Source organism: Pangasianodon hypophthalmus, chromosome 3 (assembly GCF_027358585.1).
Source record: "Pangasianodon hypophthalmus isolate fPanHyp1 chromosome 3, fPanHyp1.pri, whole genome shotgun sequence".
Taxonomy (NCBI): Eukaryota; Metazoa; Chordata; class Actinopteri; order Siluriformes; family Pangasiidae; genus Pangasianodon; species Pangasianodon hypophthalmus.
Window position 1 is genome coordinate 20412501 of NC_069712.1, and position 25105 is coordinate 20437605.

General features: G+C 41.4%; 2 protein-coding genes across 14 annotated transcripts in view; one reads left to right on the top strand and one right to left on the bottom strand.

Annotated features, from left to right (window-relative positions):
- nsd2 (nuclear receptor binding SET domain protein 2) overlaps positions 1-6989 on the top strand; it is a 21821-nt gene extending 14832 nt beyond the window's left edge. For all 4 annotated transcript variants that reach the window (XM_026944793.3, XM_026944785.3, XM_034303066.2 and 1 more), the window contains exons 17-24: positions 1-36; positions 131-234; positions 434-703; positions 905-1021; positions 2218-2359; positions 3880-3986; positions 5283-5481; positions 5976-6989. The exon at positions 1-36 is cut by the window's left edge and continues 167 nt beyond it. In XM_026944793.3, coding sequence (XP_026800594.2) covers positions 1-36; positions 131-234; positions 434-703; positions 905-1021; positions 2218-2359; positions 3880-3986; positions 5283-5481; positions 5976-6328 — 1328 coding nt within the window. In that variant the 3' untranslated portion in view covers positions 6329-6989. The remainder of the gene's footprint in view (positions 37-130; positions 235-433; positions 704-904; positions 1022-2217; positions 2360-3879; positions 3987-5282; positions 5482-5975) is intronic.
- Positions 6990-8303: 1314 nt separating this feature from the next.
- The window catches only part of kiaa1109 (KIAA1109 ortholog), a 44938-nt gene continuing 28136 nt past the window's right edge, over positions 8304-25105 (bottom strand). For 2 of the 10 annotated variants that reach the window (XM_053232551.1, XM_053232548.1), the window contains 28 exons: positions 24812-25038; positions 24342-24569; positions 23522-23652; positions 23320-23443; positions 23130-23239; positions 22924-23011; positions 22543-22617; positions 21488-21723; positions 20925-21128; positions 20665-20845; positions 20288-20480; positions 19397-19558; positions 19165-19304; positions 18793-18991; positions 18494-18697; positions 17098-17274; positions 16811-16948; positions 16472-16690; positions 16249-16399; positions 15442-15599; positions 14892-15078; positions 14233-14450; positions 13721-13990; positions 13135-13338; positions 12447-12641; positions 12191-12325; positions 11841-12012; positions 8304-9401 (listed from right to left, as the gene is read on the bottom strand). In XM_053232551.1, the coding sequence (XP_053088526.1) occupies positions 9182-9401; positions 11841-12012; positions 12191-12325; positions 12447-12641; positions 13135-13338; positions 13721-13990; positions 14233-14450; positions 14892-15078; positions 15442-15599; positions 16249-16399; positions 16472-16690; positions 16811-16948; positions 17098-17274; positions 18494-18697; positions 18793-18991; positions 19165-19304; positions 19397-19558; positions 20288-20480; positions 20665-20845; positions 20925-21128; positions 21488-21723; positions 22543-22617; positions 22924-23011; positions 23130-23239; positions 23320-23443; positions 23522-23652; positions 24342-24569; positions 24812-25038 (4946 nt within the window). In that variant the 3' untranslated portion in view covers positions 8304-9181. The remainder of the gene's footprint in view (positions 9402-11840; positions 12013-12190; positions 12326-12446; positions 12642-13134; positions 13339-13720; positions 13991-14232; positions 14451-14891; positions 15079-15441; positions 15600-16248; positions 16400-16471; positions 16691-16810; positions 16949-17097; positions 17275-18493; positions 18698-18792; positions 18992-19164; positions 19305-19396; positions 19559-20287; positions 20481-20664; positions 20846-20924; positions 21129-21487; positions 21724-22542; positions 22618-22923; positions 23012-23129; positions 23240-23319; positions 23444-23521; positions 23653-24341; positions 24570-24811; positions 25039-25105) is intronic. The other 8 variants (XM_053232554.1, XM_053232549.1, XM_053232553.1 and 5 more) reach the window with 8 other exon arrangements.

The window sequence follows — 25105 nt, forward strand, 5'->3', positions numbered from 1 at the left end:
ACCAGAAGACTGGCATTGGGAAGGTCTTTAAGAATGGTAATACTGGTTGCTGCTTTTTCTTCATTTAATCTAAGGCCCTCTCATTCATATCAGCGGGTCTTTATTTGTTCACTACCTGTCATGTCTTTAGCTGTGGTGGAGGCTGAGGCTCGGTTTAACCAGATCAAAATGGAGAGAGAAGCTAAAGAAGCTCAGGAGAACAACAGGAAACCCCCTCCATACAAATATATCAAGGTACCAACTTTTTACACAAGACATGATAAAACTGGTGCTTCTTGATCAGCTGTGAACATATTATATGGCTGTTACCCTACTGTTTGATAAATCCTTTTCACGTGTGCAAAATTTAATGCATTTGCCTTTCATATGTGTCCTCGTTTAGTGGGCCATCACATTTATTATTGTTAAGGTAACGCCAACCTGTTTTCTGCAGGTCAACAAACCAGTTGGGCGTGTGCAGATTTACACAGCTGACATCTCCGAGATCCCCAAGTGCAACTGTAAGCCAACTGACGAGCGGCCATGCAGCTTTGAATCGGAGTGTCTGAATCGCATGCTGCTGTATGAGTGTCACCCTCAGGTGTGTCCGGCTGGTGACCGCTGCATGAACCAGGACTTTACCAAGCGCCTCTACCCTGAGACCAAGATCATTCGCACAGCTGGCAAAGGCTGGGGTCTTGTTTCTCTCAGAGACATCAAGAAGGTGATAACCAACACCGTTGTGGATTAACTATTTAAAAAAAAAAAAAAAAAAAAACTTTGTACAGGCATAATGAACCTAATTTCATCAGTTCATATATTTCAAACCAGTTGCTGTTATTCTGTAGATTTTTTTTGAGAGTTTATGTAGAGGATCTGTTTGTCCACTGTGTGTGTTTATCACTTGTTGTTGTGTGTAAATCAGGGGGAGTTTGTGAATGAGTATGTGGGGGAGCTAATCGATGAGGAAGAGTGCAGAGCCAGGATCAAATACGCCCAGGAAAATGACATCACCCATTTCTACATGCTTACCATAGACAAGGTAAACACCATGGTACCACAAGACCACTGTATGTGTTATGCAGTGAAACAGAATTGGGTTACTAAATGTTAATTTTTCTTTAATAAATTTTTTTGGGGAGTGGGTGGGGTGGTTAAATGCTTGAACTAAAATGTTTCAATGTAGAAGTCTGCATTTCCTTAAAAGACATGTACTGTATGATCGGGTGTCCTAAAGCTGTAACTTTATAGGGATAAAACAGGGAAGAAAAATGAGTGGAGGTGAAAGGAAGTCCCATGTATAGGACTGTTCTACACAAGGTTGTCATTAGTTTAGCTGAAAATTCTTCAGCCTAATTTCTTCTTTGCTTGTGAGATAATGAATGAAATGAAATAATTTAGCAGTGTGAGTATATCTGCTCCTGCTGTACTGGTGCAGTCTGCCATGGCTGGACAGCGTGCAGTAGAGCTAGAGGAATGGTATTTAATTGGGAGTGTCACAGGTCAGGATTCTGTGGCCCTACAGTGCTAAATACTACAACTGTGCTCAATAATTAATTCATTATTTGAGAAATAATTTTCCGAAATATTATCAGTTTACAATTAACAATTTGGGATACTTACATATGACTACAGTTTAGCCCACATTCGTAATAACTTAAATTTCCTGTATATTAAAGTGCCCGAGAATTCAAAATGGGTGTGTTTAAGGCTTTTAATAAGAGTGTCTTTGTTTTGGGACACAGCAAGAATGAAGGATTTGGATATATTGGGCACGTTTGTGGCTTGTTTCTTGATAGTTTTATTGTAATGCCTTGTGCTAAATCAGTCTCCCCATGAGAAGCCTAATGCCCTCATTGCTACAGACGGGAAAAAATTTAAGAAATGACCCGTGTGCTGGTACCAATTTGCCGCACGGTGGTTGGAAACCTCAGAGCGCAGTGAGCCAATTGGCAGTGAGAAGTTCTCCACAGGTGAAAACAAACCTTTTTTTTTACTTTCAGCTGTGTAATTTAGCTGGTTTGCTAAGCCACTGTTGAGTTCCTTTAGATACAGTGGGAAGTGTGGTGTATCTCAAGGACTATTGGCTGTTGTGGAAATTGGTTTTTTGACATGCTTCTTTCTTGTTTAAAAGGAAATATGTCAGCATATGAAAATGACTCGTTCCATTTCATGGGTACTTTAAGTCAAAAACGATGTTCTCTACAAAGCCTGACCCAGTGCCATGTGTGTACGTAGGATCGGATCATTGATGCAGGTCCTAAAGGGAATTACTCCCGCTTCATGAACCACAGCTGCCAGCCCAACTGTGAGACACAGAAGTGGACTGTGAATGGAGACACACGTGTGGGCCTGTTCGCTGTGTGCGACATTCCAGCAGGTGAGTTCAGAGAAGAGCACACTAGGCCAGATTTTACAGTGTCATGAGGGTGATAATGAAAATTTACAGACGGGCGAAAAATTAAAGGGAAAAACCAACATAAACTTAATGAAGATGAGCAAAAATATTTTTTATATATATGTTCTGCTGAGAATTCTTGGGTCCTGGTATTGGGTCCATGTGGTTGTTACTCTGACACGTACCACCTACCTAAACATTGTTGCAGACCAAGTACACCCCTTCATGGCAACGGTATTCCCTAATGGCAGTGGCGTCTTTCAGCAGGATGATGCTCCCTGTCACACTGCAAAAATTGTTCAGGAATGGTTTGAGGAACATGACAAAGAGTTCAAGGTGTTGACTTGGCCTCCAGATTCCCCAGATCTCAATCCGATCGAGCATCTGTGGGATGTGCTGGACAAACAAGTCCGATCCATGGAGGCCCACCTCACAACTTACAGGACTTAAAGCATCTGCTGCTAATGTCTTGGTGCCAGATACCACAGCAAACCTTAAGAGGTCTTGTGGAGTCCATGTCTCGACGGGTCAGAGCTGTTTTGGCGGCACAAGGGGGACCTACACAATATTAGGCAGTAGTTTTAATGTTATGGATGATCAGTGTGTTTGTGTGTGTTTGTGTGTGTTTGTGTGTGTTTGTGTGTGTTTGTGTGTGTTTGTGTGTGTTTGTGTGTGTGTGTGTGTGTGTGTGTGTGTGTACGTACATATATTATATAAATAAATATATAAACCGTGATAAATGAAGTTTAAGTATCAAAGATACATGTACAAAAAATGTTTAAATAAATCTAGACAAACACAAAAGTATTTTAAGTAGTGTAGTTTATTCTACAGAACACTGGTTTCAAAATTTTTGGCATACTTGCAATTAATATTTTGTGCCATCTGATTCGCCCTGAATTATCAACCATCAAGGTTGTAGACACTCCTACATGCAGAACACTTGTACGCAGTTGTATGCTTAGTGAAGTTCAGGTGCTATGTTTTGTGAGATACTCTCAGGAATGGATTCTTTCTTTTAATGCTTCCAAACAGCTCTAGTTGTTATGTTTACAGTTCATTTTGAAACCAAAAGAATCAGTTAAACTGAATCGGGGCTTTTTTTTTTTTTTTTTCCCTTCCTTCACCATTCTTCTCACATTTATTCCTCAGTAAAACAGCACATGGTTTAAGGCAACAACTGAGTTGCTGTAAATTTTCAAGAATTACAATTTGTTTGCATTTAAAAATATTTCTTAGAGATGTCAATAATATTGAACATATTTGAGAGAAACTATTTAAGACTTCTAATAAATCATTTGTTTTAGTGCAAAGAAATAGTTTCTTCTTCTGACTTATTTCTCTACTCTTTCAGGTTTTTTCCCTCACTGTTAGACAATGTGCAATATATTCTGCACTGATGTCAGATTAGAATTGTGTACAATGATCATCCTGAGAAGCAGTGATTGTGTGATGTTTGCTTGAAGACTTTTTGTTTCTTTTTTATTTGTTTAAATTTGTAGGCACAGAGTTGACTTTTAACTATAATCTGGACTGTCTTGGGAATGAGAAGACTGTTTGTCGCTGTGGTGCACCCAACTGCAGTGGCTTCCTAGGAGATAGACCCAAGGTGAGTCACACACTGCTATAAGCACCCAATCATTTGTAATGTATATCAAATACTTGATATGAAGAGCAAGAGCTTTAGATGTTAAATTGGCAGTGTAGCTCATTCTAAGGTCCCTGCTACTCTGTTGGGGTTCCCATGCCTCATGGAAAAGCTAGAAATATATTTAGTTTTTTTTAGTCATGTAAAGAAACTGGAATTTAGAAGTTAGGATATAACATTAAGGTTACGTTATTGTAACCAGTAGATTTATAAAATATGAGTTGTTTTCTAGGTTCTTTGGTGAGGGGAATTTGTTGTCTTTGATGCAGCTACTTAGAGTTAAGTATACATTCACTGAATACTTTATCAGGAACTATACTAGTACTGGGTAGGGCCTCCCTTTGCTCTTAAAACAGCCTCAGTTCTTCATGGTGTGGATTCCACAAGATGTTGGAAACATCCCTTTGAGATTCTGGTCCATGTTGACATGATTGTATAATTTCTGCAGATTTTTCCTGTCAGCCAAGAACAAGAATCTGAGGCTATCAAGGGCACAGGCTCATGCAGACTGGTGATTTTATCACAGTTTGGGTGAGCCTGTGCCCATGATAGCCTCAGATTCCTGTTCTTGGCTGACAGGAGTGGAACCCAATGTGGTCTTCTGCTGTTGTAGCCCATCCACCTCAGGGTTCCATGTTTTCATGCATGCTGAGATGCTTTTCTGCTCTGAGAGTGATTGAGTTACTATATCCTTCCTGGCAGCTTGAACCAATCTGGCCATTTTCCTCTGACCTCTCTTAACAACAAGGTGTTTCCACACACAGAACTGTCACTCAAACAATGTTTTTTGTTTTTCATTTTTGCACCATTCTGTGTAAACTCCAGAGACTGTTGTGTGTGAAAATCTCAGGACATCAGCAGTTTCTGAAATACTCAAACCAGCCCATCTGGCACCAACAACCATGCCACACGATCACACTTTTTCCCCATTCTGATGTTTGATGTGAACATTAACTGAAGCTTTTGACCTGTATCTGCATGATTTTATGCATTGTGCTGCTGCCACATGATTGGCTGATTGGCATACATGAGCAGGTGTACAGGTGTTATTAAAGTCCTATTAAAGTGGACTGTGTGTGTGGATAGATAGATTGATTAAAGTCAACTATTCTCTCTTTCTCTCTATATATATCTTTATATATTTATAACATAGTTGATTTTAATCTTAAAGATATGTGATTCATTCTAAAATAATGTGTAAATTAATCATGTCCAAAAATTTTCTAAAAAGAGAGGAAACTGCGCTCTGTTTCACAGATCACCCCCACTTCAGAGCCCAAAGCCAAGCTACAGAAGAAGAAACCTAGGCGGCGGCGTGCTCGAAGTGAAGGGAAGAAGCAATCTGAGGATGAGTGTTTCCGTTGTGGCGATGGCGGACAGTTGGTTTTGTGTGACCGCAAGGGCTGCACTAAAGCTTACCACCTGTCTTGCCTGGATCGAACTAAGAGACCATTCGGTAAGTCTCACATCCAGTGTAACTGCTCAGATTGAGTAATGTAAGTAAATGTAAATAACTGTACTTAGCATTTCAAAAGTAAATATAGAATTCTATCTTCAAAGTCAAATTACTATACTTTAATTCATGGTGATCCTGTTATCAAATATTATATCTCAAATACCAGTTACATTAATTTTTGGCTTTGTAGGGCTGCAACTTTCAAATTATGGACTGATTACAAATAATGGCTTGAATATTGTATAAGCCCAAGAATTTGTTCTTTTCCATGATTTAATGAAGAAAACTAGCAGAGAAAGAAAAGAAAACTACTTAGCTGCTCAAACAATGAGCTAAGTTAGGGGTTTAATAGTAGAGGTTTTTGATGATTTGAATTTAGTTATCGAATTTATGGAATATTTGTTGCAGCCCTAGGCCTTTGAGAGAGGTTATTTGTGGGAATGGGGTAAATATGAGTGTAGCCCATTCACTGATTGTGTTGATGTGATGAGCAGGTCGATGGGATTGCCCCTGGCACCACTGTGACGTGTGTGGCAAACCATCCGATGCTTTTTGCCAGCTGTGTCCCAACTCCTTCTGTAAGACCCATGAGGAGGGCACGCTGAGACCACACCCCATCAGCAGCCAGCTGTGCTGCCAAGAGCACGATGACTCAGACCTGCAGTCCACAGCAGCGGTCACCCAGAAGTCTGATATCGCCACTAAACCTGCCAAACGCGGCCGCAAACCCGGAGCCGACACTGCAGCCAAGAAGCGCTCCAGGAAACAGTGTAACAGGCAGCAGAAGGGTCGAGCTGGTGAAAGTGTTCCTCCTCTCTCGCCCCTTCCCTCCATGCCCTACCCATGATTCAGTGGTATTGATATGAACATGACTGTTCTCCCAAACTGAAAGCACTGTGTCTGATCAGGGAAGTATCTGAACACTGTAGAGCTCAATGAAGCTGCCACATCAGGTTCCACCCCCTCACTCAACCTCTCGCTTGGAACCGAGTGCGGGAGCCACCACACCAAACAGCCTCATTACTACACAGCATTATGGAGGCCAAACTTGAATTTTTTTACACCTGTTTTAATCTTTCAGATAGATTATTTTTGTTTTATTTTTTAACAGTAGATATGTATATGGAAATGTATATGAAAGACCAAAATTATTATAATACTGGAATTACTGATAGTAACAGATTGCCAATGTGTAGTCTTTTTTTTTTCTTTTCTTTTTTTTTTTTTTTCTTTTTTTTTTTAAAAAAAAAACCAGCCAGTTGTACCGTTAAATGTAAGACACTATGGATAGCCCTTGAATTGTTTTTATAGTTAATATAGAGTGCATTTAACTATAGAGCAGCACATTTTTAGCACATTTTTGTTAGCTCATTTTTTTGAGTTTATGTAACATGCTAGAATGTTAAATGAGTCTCTGCAAAATCTACCTATTCAGAGTTTAAAAAAGGCACAGTAAATTGAGTCAGGGCGCTTTTTGTGAGGTTTGGGTGAAATAAAACTTTTAAAAATATTTGTGTGTGCCTGATTATTTGGTTATTTTTGCACTTACAGTGGATGGTGAGAATAACAACTGTGTACCTGGGTGCCTGGAGTCTGTTTTTAGGTACAAGATGCTACTGAGTTGTTTTTTTTTTTTTTCAAAACTAGGGTTGTCAAACATACAACCCACAGACGCTGACTTATGCAAGACACTTTTATATATCTCTATGCTGGTGACTTTATTAGGAACACCATACTAATACTTACTGGGTAAACCCAGACCCCTGGTGACTGTGGAGGCATTTGAAGTACAGTGAGCTCACTGTTACATTCATGGAACCAGGTGAGACAACCTGTACTTTGTGATATGGTGCATTATCGTGCTGGAAGTAGCCAGTATAAGATTGGTAATTCAGAAGGTTGTGGGTTTAAGCCCCAGCACTACCAAGACACCACTGTTGGGCCATTGAGCACCTTAACCTTCTGCTCCAGCTTCCTAAGAAGCTGGGAAATGCAAAGAAAAGAATTTCACTGTGCTGTAATATGTGTATATGACAAATAAAGGGTTCTTCTAATGCTTAAATGGCTAAGGGGCCCAGTGTGTGCCAAGAAAATGTTACCCACACCATTACATTATTACCTGAACTGTTATCACAAGGCAGGTTCGATTCATGCTGTTTTCCAAATTCTGATCCTACCATCCCAGCAGAATTCCATTAGGAATTCCAAGGTTTAATGTGTTGTGTGTTCTAATGTGCTTTTCTGCTCACCATGGTTGAAAAGAGTGGTTATTTGAGTTACTGCAGACTTCTTGTCAGCTCAACTAAGTCACAGCTCTTGACTTGTATCTGTATTATTTTATGGACTACACTGTTGCCACATGATTGGCTGATTGGATAATTGCATGAATGAGCAAGGGTATACCAACCTTTAATAGGGTGTTTCTATTAAAGTGGCCAGGGAGTGTACATTATATGAATTGCAAATGCACCCTGATGTTTAGAAAATGAAAATGATAGGGAATTGTTTATAGGATGGTAACTAAGTCTAAATTAATGTCTCACATGAGAAAATAATGTTCTGAATCAAAGTCCACTACTGGTAAATGTATAGGAAGTTATAGGAACGCAGTTATATAGTGGGATGGTGCAGTTTTGTGCAGAAGAGTTGACAATACTTTGATTTCCTCGATTAAATGTAACGGACAAAAACTTTTTTTTTTAAATGAAGCCTGGATGTTTTATGCGTCCTAGCTACATTTTTAGACAGCATTATATGCATTCCACCCAGTTTCAGTTTCATTTTGAAGGAAAAATGTGTAGTAATTTCACATCAAGCTGAAATTACAAGGAGATAGATGAGTCACAATTTTTATTCAGTTAAAGTACACTGAACATAGTCACTTCTGTGTATATACAGTAGTCTATTGCACAGCTATACATTAAAAATTCACACACACCTAACATGAGTCATGAATTGCACATTAAAAGATATTAAAATATTCGGCTGTTTATGTCAATACAAACCATATATATTATTAGAAAGATTCACATTCTGAAATACAACTCCAGGTTTGATCTGTTGCAATTGATTTGAGCCCAATGTAGATCAGGCATTGGAACTTTTGGTCACTTTTAAATGAACCGATGTGCTTAAGGACACATGCTATCTCTTGGCTCTCACACAATGTGACAGGCAGTAAGAATTATGCAAAAGAACAATTGGCACATGTCCTCTGACTTTTAAAATTATATATAAATATAAAAACAATAAAAATCAAGTGGAATTTTAAACAAGCTTGAGTGAGACTAACGCTACAAGACACTGCTTTTTACATTTATACTGTACAGCTACAGATCAAACACTTGTTCTCACCATGTTAGTGAAGTGTTAATGAAACCTAGAATGTATAAGTGCATATGATCCATGTAACAAAGTCCATCTGGCTTTCAGCAGCAAGTTACAGTTGATTAAAAATATACAGAAGATACAGGAACAATTTGCAACATGTGAACTCGTACTCGTGTCACGCAACCAAGTACAGTGAAAGTTTATGTGAACAAGAGTGGACTGTAAAGTAGTGTTAAAAAATACAGTGTTTCAGATAAGCTTACTGCCGTTTAATGATCTAGCTTTCACATTTAAACGTGTGCATGTAAGAATGAGAGAATGAGAGAGAGAGAGAGAAAGGAGGGGGAATGAAACCTTTAAAGAAAGTTTGTTAATGTTCCTCTTTGTCTCTTCCTCCTTTCTTCTCTTTCTCATCCTGCAGTGCATTGCCCAGTTTCTTAATCAGAACAGAGAGAACTTTATCCAGGGGGTCCATCACACCTCTCTGAAGCCACTTTGGAATTGTAGTTCTTGCATGATGGAAGCCAAGCTTCTGCAGGATGTAGTCCACTCCCACTGGATCAATCTTCCGGCCTGTCCACGAAATCAACCTGAAATGTTCATACACCACTGCAGCATTATTCAGTGGCTTTATGGAAAACCAGCAGTAGTGGACATACTGCTTTTTGTCATATCACATTAGACTTTGGGCCTCGTTTATCAAGCTGGATACAAACAGGTTTATTTGCAAACTGTTCATATGAGTGTTTACACAAAAGGATTGGTATTCATGAAAATCCTTTAATTTCAGAAAACTTTCATATCCTACTTGTGCTCCTGAATGTGTGTGAATTTACACATAATCTAACTACTGTAAACCTTGACTGATTGGCATTACATCATATAATTTGCACAGGAGTTACTGCATTTTAATGTATGGATTACGCAGTCAAGTTTAAATTGCTTCTTTATTTCAACTCCACGGATAATTGTAATATTTATTCAACCTGTCATTTCATATTAATGGCATTAAAGAAATATTAAGTATGAAAAAAATAAAGACAGCAAGCCAACCCAAATGCATTTAAAGACAAATAAGACTTGTTCAATTCAAAAGAAATGCCGCAGGGCTGGTCTGTGCATATTGTAGCCGTAAACCGAGGCAGTGCAAATAGCAGAATTTACAAGAAGATCCTGGGCCATTCCTGTGCGTTTGTGCTTGGATTTCTTGCTACTGGCACGTTTCAAAGAGAGATAAGTGACCGATCTATGTTTCAACCTACAATGAGCCATATACTCCCCCTAGAGTGCTGCGCAGCAACATCAGGCTTGCTCCTGAATACGTTAGAGCCCTAAACAAAGACCTGCATGTCAGCACCTAATACGCATGTAAATATACACACGAATACGAAGATAAATTTCCGAAACCTTTGCAAATCTGGTGGAATTTTTTTGTTCGGTTTGGCTTACGTAAATATTTACACACAACTTTACTAAAAGATTGATAAATGAGGCCCATTATTACAATATGTACTGTGATGTTTCTGTGGTGTTTTTAGTCTGGCGGTAATGGTGCCAGAGAACATCTGTAGTAATTATGATCAATCACAGAGATGGTAGTGTCTTCATGATGTACACATGATCGCCTATCTAAAATTTGTGCATACTACATACACCTCATTTTAATACAAACTGATTGGTGTAGTGTGCATGGAAAGTTTGCAATTGATCAATAATAGGTCACATGAGCATAATATCTGTAATCTATAACATATAATCTGATGAGCCCTTTAAAAAGATTTTATTGCTCTCGGCTAATATTTAGTTTCTTTTTGATTTCAGCAGAAGGTGATAGAAAAGGAGTGTCTTTATACCTTATAGTGTCTTTACAGTAAAAAAAAAAAAAAAAAACTCTTTTCCCACAGGATATAATGGAATCTTAACCAACATGTCAATTCAAACCATATATACAGTCAGGTCCATGAATATTTGGACAAAGGACAGAAGTTATAACCTAAGTTATTGTTATTGTAGCTGTCAACCGCAGTATTATATGCCGCAGATTATTTGAACGGTATACGGTGAACAGTGTAGGAATTACAGCACTTTTTATACATGGTCCCCCCTTTTTAAAAATTGGAAGACCACATTAAGGTTTGCCAAAAACATATTTTAAAAAGCCTGTACAGTTCTGGAACAACATCCTATGGACAGACGAGACAAACATCAACTTATACCAGAGTGATGGGAACAGTATGGGATGATGGGAGTATGGAGAAGGGAAGGAATCATGATCCAAATCACACCACCTCATCTTACAGCGTGGGCATGTATGGCCATCAGTGGAACTGGTTCCCTTGTATTTATTGATGTGACTGCTGACAAAAGCAGCAGGATGGATTCTGAAGTGTATAGGGCTATATTATCTGCTCCGATTCAGCTAAATGCTTCAAAACTTATTGGGCAGTGCTTCACACTGCTGACCTGAAGTGTACTTCAAAAGCAACCCAAGACATATTAAGGCAAAGAAGTGGAATGTTCTGCAATGGCCAAGTCAGACACCTGATCTAAATGCAACTGAGCATCTATTTCCCTTGCTGAAGGCAAAACACCCCAACAACAAGCAGGAACTGAACACAGCTGAAGTAAAGGCCTGGCAGAGAATCACCAGGGAAGAAATCCAATATCTGGTGATGTCAATGGGTTCCAGATCTTAGGCAGTCATTTACTGCAAAGGATTTGCAACCAAGTCTTAAAAATGAAAATTTAATTTATGATTACTATAGTCTGTCCAATTACTTTTGGTCCCTTAAAAAGGGGGCTTGCATTAAAAAGTGCTGTCATTCTTACACCATTTACCTGATTGGTACAGCAGGCCAGTGGCGACAATCCATATCTGAGAATGAGTGCAAGAGAGAACCTCAAATAAAATAATGTCAATGTCTGAATGTTTATGGACCTGAATGTTTATATAAATATCATATCGCTATGTTGTTCTTCCCTTGTTGTTCTGCAGACAGAACATGTGAGAGTGAGCAGTGTTAAGTTACCGCAATGTGGGCTCCAGGTGCCAGGTATTGCACAGAAACTCTCTCCAGTCCACAGTGGTGTAGTTCACTCCATCTTCTTTAGGCTTCTCCTTTTCAGCTGAGCTGTCCTCCTGCAGCGCTGTGGGGCTCTTCTGACCCGGCCGTGACGCAGACATGCGTGGGGCAAACAGGGCTGTGGTACACACACATCAACACAGTCACATGCTTACCTAACATTTACCTAACTCATTAGCATGGAGACTGTATTCATTATACCAGAATGTGTCAAAATACTACAGTAAAACTTGTAGACTTTTACTATCATTAGCATTTGATAGATTTGATTTTACTGCTAATTTGACATGCATCACCTTTTTCTTTTTCCTTTAAGTATGCAGAAACCAGATCATGCAGGAACATGATGAGTTCAGCGTCCATGGTAACACAAATGTGATCAGTGAATTCAGTCACCACACTGCACTCCACTTTGGGCTTGCTGCTAGGGTCTATACACACATACATACACACATACAGTTTAGGTACAATCCCTTAAACACAACCACAAGATTTTTCCTCCTAAATGATGGCAAGTGTGAGATTTCAGTAGGCTATGAGCAGTGGCTATACCGCTGAGGGATGGCTCCTCTGGGTCCTGCACATGGATAGATTTGAATTCAAGCTGCATCCTGGGCAGAGCAAATATGGTCTCAGTCTCATGGTTGTAGCTGGATGAACCACGAAAACCACTGAGCAGACTGGAACTTTTAGCAGCAGCTCCACTGTCTGAGTTATTTGCATCCACATTCCTCAAAAGATGCAGCTCTGTGAGAGGGAGAAACAGAGTGAGAGTGACAGGTGAGGGGGAGAAAATAAAAAAAATAATAATTTCAAGGAGAAATATATATAGACTTTTTTTTTTTTTTTGGTAGGTAGGTAGGTAGCTAGATTTTATACACACACTCACACACTGTATATGACTTATATAGTGGAGTGTCATATTAGAATTACACCTGCCAACATCCTTAAGATGGAAGTCAACAGCATAGCCCCAACAACCCCTTACTGACTGACAGACAGGCACACTTACACAAAGAAATCCTTAACAAAGCATACAAAGTAGCTGCTGAAACAGTGGTTGCTTAAGTTCAAAGTTCATATTTCAATATAAGTATAAAACTAATACAAGCAATCTGAAACAACAGCCTATAAAATACCCTAAATTGGTTCAGATTTTCAACTATATTGCCATTTTGGTCAGGCCACTTTTTCCCCAAAGAGGTGAGTCTAATCACAAAATCTAGGTAATGTTTTCTACCTTCATTCCTCATGGCTGTGACGTAGTTGAACCATTCCTTGACTGTGGCCACTCCGTGAGGTGGGTTCTCATGGCGACGACGGGTTACCTTAGTGATGGTTGCCATGGGACTCTCTAGTGCACCACATGGCTTGGTCACCATTGTGTTGTGTCCAAGGTGAAAGTCTAGAGTCTGCACAATATAGGTGGAGTCATCACTGGACCCTGGGTGTAAGCAAGAGTGAGAGAGCAAGAGAGATTGAGTGTGTGTGTGAGAGTTAGTGTGTGTTTGTGTGTGCGCGTGTGAGAGTGAGAGAGTGAGTGAGTGGATGGGTGAGAGGGAGAATGAGAGACATTGAGTGTGTGTGTGTGTGTGTGTGCGCGTACGTGTGTGTGTGTGTGTGAGCGAGAGAGTGGGTGGGTCAGAGAGAGAATGAGAGAGGTGTGTGTGTGTGTGAGTGTGAGTGGGTAAGAGAGTGACAGAGAGAGAGAGGGAGAGAGAGTGTGAAAGAGAAAGAGAGAGAGAGAGAGAGAGAGAGAGAGTGAGTGAGAGAGTGAGCCCTAGACAGTGTTCTGATTGTGTTATATTAGTTTAGCACAGTGTCACCTATGCAAGTTTCAGTACCATCCTCCCAGATCTTCTGAGCTTCAGTCCAGAAGGCAATATTGGGCTCCTCAAGATGGAACAGAACCCATGATTTGGAGCGGAAGTTGGGACCATGGAAACATGCCAGGGTCATGTGGTTGCCATGGAGACTCATTGAGCCCCCAAGCTGTACAGCATCCTCAGGGAGAGGCATCTGGAAGAGCGAGATGTGACAGCCGGCCACCATTTTCAGCACAGCAGGCCAGTGCCGATGATGAGCCGCATCCATATCTGAGAATGAGTGGAAGAGAGAGATATTCACATAAATTCTAAAAACCATCTAAAGCTGGCAGTATGCTGTGGTTTCATTTGACAAATTGAAGTCAGGCTAATCTCCAAGTCCTGTACAGCATAACTAAACCAGAATATTGCACGTTCTGAAGGCGGACTAGCTAATGGCAACCACATACTTCATAATTAAAGCAGAATTTCTACACACAAGACAGGAACTACACGCACACACACAGACTCACAGAGTTCAGCAACTCCTTTGTCCACATTGGCCATTGGTGTTTTAGGGGGAAGGTAGGGTCCCGGACCCCAGGTGGACAGGGCACGCTTGCTTGTGTCAAACTGCTGAGTAAAAAACTCCTGGAGCTTCATGCCAATCTTGATTAGATCAGGAGTGGTCGATCGAGAGATAATCACCTGGAAGATATCCCACTGCAGGTCTCCATGCACAAAGATCTCACTGCAGGGGACACACACACATATGGGAAACATAGTTCTATTTATTAAAACTACTAGAGATCATTCACAGAGTAGACCAATTCACTATTATTTTGTGAGCAGTGATTGATCTCAGTGTGTTGTTCAATGCATAGTAATGTATAACGTAACACGCAATTTAGTAAAATATCATGCTTTTAATTTCTTAAGTAATTCATTAGGCTAACATTTTGGGATACCTATATTCTCTTCTGTGATAGGCCAGTTAGTATACCTTTGATAACCACTGAGTCCTTGCTGCAGAACTAGCTAGACCCGATCCGATCCCTCCTATAATCCTAATCCTAAATCATCACCCTAACCCAATAGATACTCTACAACTTATCAACAACACACCCATCCAGAATGAAACACACTTGTGGAGACGTGTCCGACCCCTGGACTTTTTGTTTGAGGAGCTTACCTTTTCTCTGATAGGCTTGCCTCGGTGCAAAGGTTGACCTTCCACTCGTCCTGCAGCTGCAGGTCGGCATTACTGAAGACCCCCATCAGGATGCTAGAGCCCATGTAGTCAAGCCGAGCCTCTGTTGAGCCCATGGTGATCTGAATCTTATGGCTTGGCTGCTGGTTGGGGTGTTCCGAAATATGTGCTACAAGGCATTAACAAACAAAAAACATTACCAGGCTTAGTACTGTATGACTGTTCACATATTCAAAAACCACAGATTAAGGATTTAATTGTCCAGAACTATTTAAAAAAATGACAGAGTGGTACTGATAAATTTTTTATCAAGTTTCCTGTATAAATGGCTGTGGGACACACTTAGCATGTCATTTTAACAAGATAACAGTAAATGCAAAACTAAAGAAAAACAGTAAAAATCACACTTTCATGTTAACTGTTTAAAAAAGGAGAAAGTGCATTGATGATTAGATCACCATATCATACAAGACTATGCAGAAATAATCAGAAGAGCATGAAGACTTCATTCCACGGAAGTGCTCGTACTTACAGACCATCTCAAGTGTGTTGACATCTATGTTTCCTCCCACCACTCCTCCTTTGGAGTCCAGTTTGGAGCGTCCCAATCCCACAGCCATGCTGATCTCCCGATCTCTATTACTGCCCACCGACAGACGCCCCTGACTCTTCAAACCACTCGTTGTCCATCTACACACACCCACACACACATCCACACAGATGAATTTGGTTGTATGTATTATGCATTTGGTCTGTGTTCTCATTTCTATAGTAACAGCTTACACAGGGACTGGCATGGTGAATGCTGACATAAACAAATTTAAAAACATTCGTGATTGCTGATATGCTGAAATTTTGTGAGGATTAATTAAGAAGTCTCCAGCATCAGCACAGCGTAGTAAAAGGTAAAGCTGTTCCTTTAAGTTTTCTGACACACGATGCACACCATGACATTGCATTTGCATTTTTTTGGCTTATTAACTTTAAACGAGAGATAAAAGAGAAACATTAGTTTATAGCAGTTATATCAAATGTGGTAAGAAACTAGGAACAAACTTGCTTCCTGGATATTCCACGACTATAAATTGAAAAAGAAAAAAAAAAAAAAGTACAACATACAGTATAATTCTTTAATAAAGAATATATTGACAGCATTGCCAAATTGCTGTGGTATAAGAGGAATAAAACATATCACACCACCCAAAGCTGCTTATTTTCCTATAACGGTGTTTTATTCCTAACTTGTGCATTATTCATATTTAATTATGTGGCAGAACATTTAGTGTGTATTAATGTATAAATATAGGAGATAGTGTGTGCTTTAAGGTTGGTCTCATACGTGTTGTTGCCCATGACGTTGCTCATGTTCATTTGTACTGTAAGCTGTTTGAGGTTGATGGCAAACACCACCAGTGTCTCCCATGGTGATCCTTGCTGTGCCGTTGCCTTGTTGTTGCGGACAGATGGAGTGGATGTCTTAGTTACAGAGTCTGCTGGGAAACACAACAGTATTAACACCCACACACGCGTTATACTAAGGAGAAACATAGGTTTTTCTGTACCTCTGCGGGGTGCGGAGGAGTCAGACACACTGCGGGAGCGTCCTGTAGCAGGGGATTTGAGGTGTGTGTGGCTGGGCGGAGTGGAATCATTAAACACACTGGAGGAGGGGTGCTGGGCTGACTGGCTATCCCACGTCCTCCAGTAGGCCTTCCGACTGGACTCAGGAGACAGGTGCTGGGCTACACTCTCCGCTGAGTCTGGGGTGGCTGGACCCGATGCTAAAAAACACAGACATACACAAAGAGATGGACAGACATGAAAGTACAAGAAAAATAAAACTGAGTTAGTAGCATTTCTATGAAACAAAGGTGTAAGAGACTGAGGACATCATGTCTGACCTGGCAGATTGATGTTCTGATCTCCTAAGAACAGTCGTCTAGCGATGCTGCGACGGTACCAGGCTCTTGGGAAGGCCAAGATCTCACTAAGGCGTCTCATGTCATACTTAAAGGAAGCCGAGCCAATATCACATACCGCTAAATAAGAACACACACACACGCACACCCTTTCTCAGATCTCAGAGTAAGGTGGCTATGTACAGTTAATTAACATTACAGTTAATTAACATTAAAATATGATTTGTTCTCACAGAACTACACTGGAAGACTAGATAGTGTTAATGTACCTGAAATGTTAATGAGGGTGGTGTCCATCTTGCCTGCCTTACTGGCAATGGATGTGTCAAAAAAGGCAGGATTTCCTGTACGCCTCATCCTGGACAGACTGACTTTAACAAACTCCAGGTTAATGGAGAGTGAATCCTTCCTGCCCGTCACAGATGTGCTTTCCTCTTCTACAGCTCCTAACACAAGAATATACAACAGCTCTAGCAGGTGCTCATGATGGCACAGTAACTCAACTCTAACAACTTCTCTGAATTCTATATAGTTTAAAATATACATTCACTGAGCACTTTATTAGGAACACCAGTAGACCTACTCATTTATGCAGTTATCTAATCAGCCAGTTGTGTGGCTGCAGAGCAGTGCATAAAATCACACAGATACGGGCCAGCAGCTTTGGGTAATGTTCACATCAACCATCAGAATGCACGTACATCATGCTCCTTTGAGTCCTTTGACACTCCTTTGAGTCCTTTGAGCACAATTAACAGTCTCCAGAATTGAGCAATAAAGAAAAAACATCCAGTGAGCGGCAGTTCTGCGGATGGAAATGCTATGTTGATGAGAGAGGTCAACAGAGAACGGCCACATTGATTCAAGCTGTCAGAAGAGCTACAGTAACTCAGATAACCACTCTGTACAATTGCGGTGAGCAGAAACACATTTCAGAAAGTATAGCACGTCAAACCTTGGGGCGGATGGGTTAAACAGCAAAAGACCTTGTCGGGTTCCACTTCGGTCAGGCAAGAACAGAAAGCTCAGGCTGCAGTGGGCACAGGTTCACCAAAACTGGACAGCTGAAGACTGGAAAAACATAGCCTGATCTGATGAATCTCGATTTCTGCTGAGGCACACAGATCGTAGGGTCTAAATTTGGCACCAACATCATGAATCCACGGACCCAACCTGCTTTGTGTCAACAGTCCAGGCTGGTGGAGGTGGTGTAATGATGTGAGGAATGTTTTTTTGGCACACTTTGGGCTCGTTAATACCAATAAATCATCACTTGAATATCACAGCCTATTTGAGCATTGTTGCTGACCATGTGTGGCTATTTCCAGCATGATAACACACCATGTCACAATGCAAAAATTGTCTCAAACTGGTTTTGTTCCTCAGTGGCCTTCCCAGACACTGAATCTGAATTCAATAGAACACCTTTGGGATGTGGTAGAATGGGAGATTCATAGTATGAAGAAGTGCCTGCAGGAATTGTGACACAATCATGTCAACATGGACCAGAATCTCAAAGGAATGTTTCCAACATCTTGTGGAATACACAGCACAAAGAATTGAGGCTGTTCTAAGAGCAAAGGGAGGCCCTACCCAGTATTAGTATAGTGTTCCTTATAAAGTGCTCCATGAGTGTACAACACTGCTTCTATGTTTGTCACTTACCCAGTGGTCCTGGGCCAGGTGGCGGTCCAGTCACAGCAGACTTCTGTTTGCCAGCTCCGTATGGATGGAACACGTAGAGGGAGAAATCTGACATGCACGCCGTGAAGCTCAGCCCAGAGGAGTTAGTGGCCGGGCCTGATAAATCAGATTGGCTACTGCTATGCCGACTCCGTCCCAGAGGGCTACCCAAACCCAAGGATGGACCTGATAAAATGCATCATTGGCTATGGTTACAATTCACCATGGAAACAGCTATACAAAATTACCTACACCATCACAGAGTAGTCGGATAATCCTACCTTTGCTGCCAGGCACTCTGAGGTTACTGTGCACAGAAGGAGGCGTGGAGGAGGGTGTGTGCTGCATGTCAGCTGGGTGGGTGGAGCCAGGAAGTTCCAGCTCACCCCGATTGGATGAGAAGACAAGGTCCAGAGAGGGCAGCTTCAGCATACACTCTACTCGAGACATGGGCAGACAGCTGAACCGGATCTGAGATGGCTAAAGGAGAAGATACACATTTCATTGTAAATGCCAGTTTACAAACATTTTAGTAGGTTCTATATACACACTCTTGTTGAGATCAATCAGGATAATACTACTCTTGGCATATCCAGATGCACTTCTCTGAAGCGAAGGTAGTGCTGATATGGCAGCTGCTTGCTCGTATTTACCTGTACTCGGACGTAGACAACCACATCCACAGGGAATGAGGAGTATGGAGAGGCAGAGGACGACACCAGAGAGACCTGAGACTCCTCCAGCGGATCCACAGAGTCAAAATGGCCAACGTCCTCCTCTGGTGCACTCATTGCTACCCACACAAAACATATGCATTCATTTTTTGATACTAAATTACATAAACCAAATACACAATGTATTTCTGAAATGCTGCAATGTACATACCTGCATAGTTCCTGTCCACTGGAGTAATGGGGATGGTCTCCAATGCTTTTTCAAGGAAGTCCAACAGGCAAGGGCTAATAACCATTTCCTCTGGAAGAGTCTGCAGGGCCACCCATGCATATAACTTAGCAGTCTTCACACCACCACTTGCCTTGCCTTTAGCTACACACAAATACACACATTAAGGACTTTTACATTTATAATGAGAAGTGCATCACATTACTTGCAGAAGCACCATGGTTAATGAAGTGCGCGCGCGCACACGCACAGTTTAGCAGATTTAGGCTTTGTGACTGCAGGTCCAGTTATGAGGACAAATTAAAGCAGGAGCCAAGGGTTTCAAAGCATACATGCACTCTGATCATGTGGAGCACAGAACTGCTGATGCTACATGCCAAAATTAACAATACTGTAAACTCTGAGAGAAAAGTGAATGTTACAAAGTGTTTCCTCTTTCGTAAGTATCTGTTACCTGGTGAAACCAGCAGTTATTTGAGCAAATATGATAGCAGGCAACACATGGCTCTCTTTATAAAAACACTGCGTTTTTATTCAGACAAAATAGAACTTCACTCTAAAGGAGTGTCATTTCATAAAGAAATAGCATCTGCAAGTGCATTCACATCAGTCAATGCCATACTGATCCACTAACACACTAACAGGACACAAACACACAGACTGGTCAAAGACAAGACCCTTATACATATTTACAAAAAAAAAAAAAATGCTGGTAAAGGAGAGCCATAAATGGATAAGCACTGAACTAATGCAGGGATGAAGCCAAACACTATGTTGCTTGCCATGCTCCAGGCAAACAGGCTGGGCTAGGGGACATGCACATGGCCCGCCTGGTGCACACACAGACAGGGACGAAACAGAAAGTGTGTGTACCTGAGGGAAGAGGAGGGGGAGGAGGGGGAGGAGGGGACAAGAGTGTGTTAGTCTTGCCAGGAGCTGTGGCCACAGGGTCAGGCAGGTCTCTCATACCATACAGCTTGGACTCTTTGGAGAGGGTTCTGGGTAAGGATGAGCCTCGTGAGGTATTGGGCGAGTCACTCCTTAGGGTCTTGGAGTTGTAATGTAGCTGTGAAGACATGGTTCACATCTAATGAGCTACAAAGTTCAAAATAAATTCAGGCAAAATAAAAACTTAAGCCTAATTCGGGGTTAAAAGACGTATCTGCTTCTTAAGCGACTGTATTAGAGTACTTATGCATTGTGCATGCATAAGTTAATATTAATTTATATGCATGTGTGTGGCTGCTGACCTTAACGTCCACTCCAGGAATGTAGAAGATGGTGGTCTCAATGTCACTGCTCTTGCCTTGCAGAGAGGAAGGCACTCTCTTAGCACTCAGCATGCTGGAGCTGGAGGTGAAGCTGGGTTGCAGTTTCCGCCTCTTTGGAGGAGATTCCTGATCCAAACTACGCAAGCTTCGATCACAACTTCTAGGGATAAAGGAGAGTGCTTTAAAAGCAGACACCAATTCAAACAATGTGCTCTCTGAATTGTTTGCATTGTATTTACCTGCGCATTGCAATCTCCTCGTGCTCTAGCAGCTGAGTGCTGGGGTGTAACACACACTTGCCACTGTCAATCTCCACACGTACATCAAGTTCAAAGTCGATGTTCCGCTCAGTGGGCGGAGTCACTGCTCCACGTTGAGGAGGCGTGGCTGGCCAACGCTCACTAAACAGTGCTGCTAATGCTGATGACTTCTTCTGAGATGTTCTGAGAAACACAGATGCATGTAGTATTGTGTTATGCGAAATAGAGTTTCTATACCTATGAATACCATAACTTTAAACATACTTTAGAAAAACTTTTTGCAATATTGCCATGCAGTGCATTTTTGTAGTTTCTTTATTTCAGGCATCTGTTTCTTTTGGCCACAGTTGGAACACTGCTGCTCATGTCTACCCCTTTTCACTAAAATCAACACACAAGGCATATGTAGTTTCACCAGAGGTGTGGGGATGGTTGTCAGGTGGTCGGGGGATTCACCCTATAGGTAACAGTGGGCCCTAAAATACATATTATGTTTTATTTTGTTAAATGCATTTAAAAACTATGTTTGGTGTGGAGCTTACCCTGGCCGGCGGGGGTAGCTGTGTGGTCTCTCGCGGTCAAACTCTTCATCTTTGTCCGAATCCTCAGACGAAGAGGTGGACAAGTCGTCACGGCGACTGTCATCAGGCTGGAAGGGAATGCTGGGTGAGAAGACTTCAGGTGTGTTGGGCGTACTGAACAGCGAGCATGACGGATAATGGCGGGCGGGATCATCAGTGGTGACAGACAACAAGTCCATCTCTGTCTCCTCCGGGAACTTCAACAACCAGTGAGAGTCAACAGTCAGAGCATCTACTCAACCCTTATCTATCTATTCATCTAACCATCTATAAGAATTTTGTCAGTCTTTTCACTGATCCAGCAGTTATCTACAAATCTCTCCAGACTGTTCCACATAAGCCTGGTAGGGGACACAGCCAATTATTCTGCATCTACATGGTTTTGCTGTATATAAACTTGGCGATATATATTTTTTACCTGAAATCTAACAACGAAAACAAAATGTGCCCATTCATGAACATCCATCATTTTCCAACATATGGCACAAGTCTATTCTCAATTTAATTAGGCAAAAAAATTAGCATCATTAAACTTATTTTAAGACTCCTACAGCCCCATATAATTGCTAACTAAATATAAGTAGTTACTAAATCTGTTGACCTCTTATAACCAGGTTAGTATCAGAGAATATCTTTATTCCCAAATTCATGCACTTTTGCAACCCAACGGAGGAGAGAGGGATGAAGCAATGAAAAGACAGACAGATGAAAAGAAAGATATGGTAAAATCCAATAGTGCAGCAATGCACTAGATTTAAAATGAGTTCAAGAGATGTAGAAGACACAATCAACCAGAAAGACAAAACAGGATGACACCAGCACCAGTGTATGTGTGTGCGCGTGCTTGAGAGAGTGAAAGGAAGACACATTTCATTTTTGCGCAGTTGTAACAAGACAGGCAGAAGTAAATCAGAGGCCAGGCCAGATGTGCTGCAGCTCCATTTGTACTCTACAGAGATCTTTGATTGGGGTTTGGCAGATTTGGTTATAAAGCAATTTCCACAACAAGGCAATACCTTAAAGACAGAGTCGGCTGGACTCTGGTGGGGTGGAAGTGGAGTTTGTAGGGTGTCCATGGCCACATTACTCATCTTAAACATAAATAAATGCATGAAGGACCCATACAAAAATGAAACAGTGTGTTTTCCAGTGTGTGTGCATGTGCAGGAAAGGTTCTGACCAAACAAACAAACAAACAAATCTCTCCTGACATGACATACACACTGAGCACAGCTAGAAAGTAAATTCATAGCTAATCAAAGATCACAGGAGGAAGAAAAATGAATATGTGTGTGTGTGTGTGTGTGTGTGTGTGTGTGTAAGTGAATTTCTAAATAAGTGAAATCTATATATGGCATGGAAGGACACACACACACACACACACACACACACACTACCGTGTCGATATTGAAAGTAACCCTTGGCCCTGGAGATGCTGCTTCCACTTTAATGTCTGGCAGATCATCCATATCTCCTAGTCTGGAACTAACACAGAACAGACACACAAATATTTATTCTTCACAAAACACAAATACTGCATATGACCACTGGAAGTTCACCAGGTCAGGCTAATACTACATTAAATACAGTAAAATGTATATACCTCTGCCTCTCTATTCTCTTCATGGCTGGTCTGCCTGCAGCTGAGATGCTCTTTGACCTGTTGTAACTGGGCTTGTATCCCAAACCCCATTTATCCTTCAGAGATGCAGCCTGAAACATAGATTGAAGTTGTTTGTTTGAGTGCATACACAGTAACAAGCTATAATAACGGCTAATGAAGGTGTCCTCACCCTCATGCTGGACCGGCGGAGTTTCTTGCGCACATCACGACGAATATCGTTTACTGCAACTGATTCCAGCTGCTGGTAGCGCTGGATTTCCTGATTTATTGTGCCTTCACTTGCTCCCAGTTTCCTTAGAGAGACAGAGTGTGTTCATTCATGCATCAAGATCACTAGTGGGTTTGACTTATTGATTCCGTAAATGTCTTACTTCAGGTCGTCTATGACTCTGGCTTGCTCATTAAGTTCTCTAATATCCACCAGGCGCTTAGTGAATTTCCGTCCTCGGGCATCGATGATCTGATTACCCATTATAACCTGTCTGCGTGGGTCAATGGACTCCTGGATAAAAAAAGAGGACGATGAATATTAAGTCATTATCAAAAAATCTGCTACAATTTCTGGCGCATGCATGCATAGAGAAAGCAAACCCAAAAATCACAACCCCAGAGCAGAACATAATACTCCTTGTAAGGTGCATGCTGGAGCATTTTTCACACACTTATCATACCACAACACTAAAATCAAAACACCAGCACACTCCACACACACTGATTACTGAAACATACTCCATTCACACACTCTCACACTGAAGCATACCCTTTTGACCCTCTAGGATTGGTGGGAAAGGTGTACCAAAATGAGATTGGTCACCAATTGTCAGAAATGAGAAGGGTCAGATGTCAGACAAGAGTAAGAGGATCCAGAAAAGTCAAACCTGCCCCTACAGCTCCACTGTCTGGACACCTGCAATAGTGCCCATCCAATTTCATTTGAGAAGTTAATTGAGCTAAAAGTGATTCAAAGTCAAAGTACATCAAAATATGTCCACATGTCCAAAATGGAGTTTGTACAATGAAATCATTTAACCATAATGATCATTCCACATGTGTTTTTCATTATGTTAAGTTTAGTTTTCAAACAATCTTCCACCCGAGAGCAACGCAGATGCAGGGGATAAAGATGCAGAGTGAGACAGGTCAAGAGAGATAGAGAGGAAGCCAGCCAGCTGAGAACTCTACAGTACATACACAGCCCCATGATAGGGGTCTAGGGTGTCTAGTTCTTTGTGCACTGGCAGAAGGAGGCAGTCGAACACTTCTCGACTTGGCACGAGTGATTGAGCTCGCAGTGGAAACATCCCGATACTCAGTGGGCGATGAAGGTGAGAGAGGGGACAGCGTAGGGTTAAGACCCAGAATGCTGTTCACCAGCCGCTTCCTGAATGAGAGTCTGGGGCTGGCATCCCCTTCCACACACTGTAAACAATGGCCACACACACAGCTAGACCAAACACACTTCTCACAAACATAAATGCATTCAAACATTTTTTTTTGAATAGTGCACACAGAAAACAAATGCACTAACACACAGATTCCCATATCACTGTAACCACAGAGGGATAAGAGCGCAAACAATTGGCATCAAAGCATCAAATGAACTGAATACAACAGAGACATCCCCCAGAACCGCGCTGTTCCTAAAGAGCTGATGCACTGACCATGTGGAGGGTGGGGGACATATCATCACTCTCATCCTCGTCTGACAGGTCAGCCATGTTTTCTGAATTCAGATCTGCGATGTCATCTACGTCTTCTTCACCAGTCAGTGAGGTGAGTGTGTTCCCCAGGGCGTTGAGGCGCTTGCCAATATTGGGGTCCATGTGCACGTCTATCCCACACATCTTCCACAGAACATTTAGTGTCCATGTTCCTGCACTGCTGCTCTCTGCACAACGGATAGTTTGCTCTCAGAGATATTATTATGCACACAATGCTGGCAACACACGTCGACA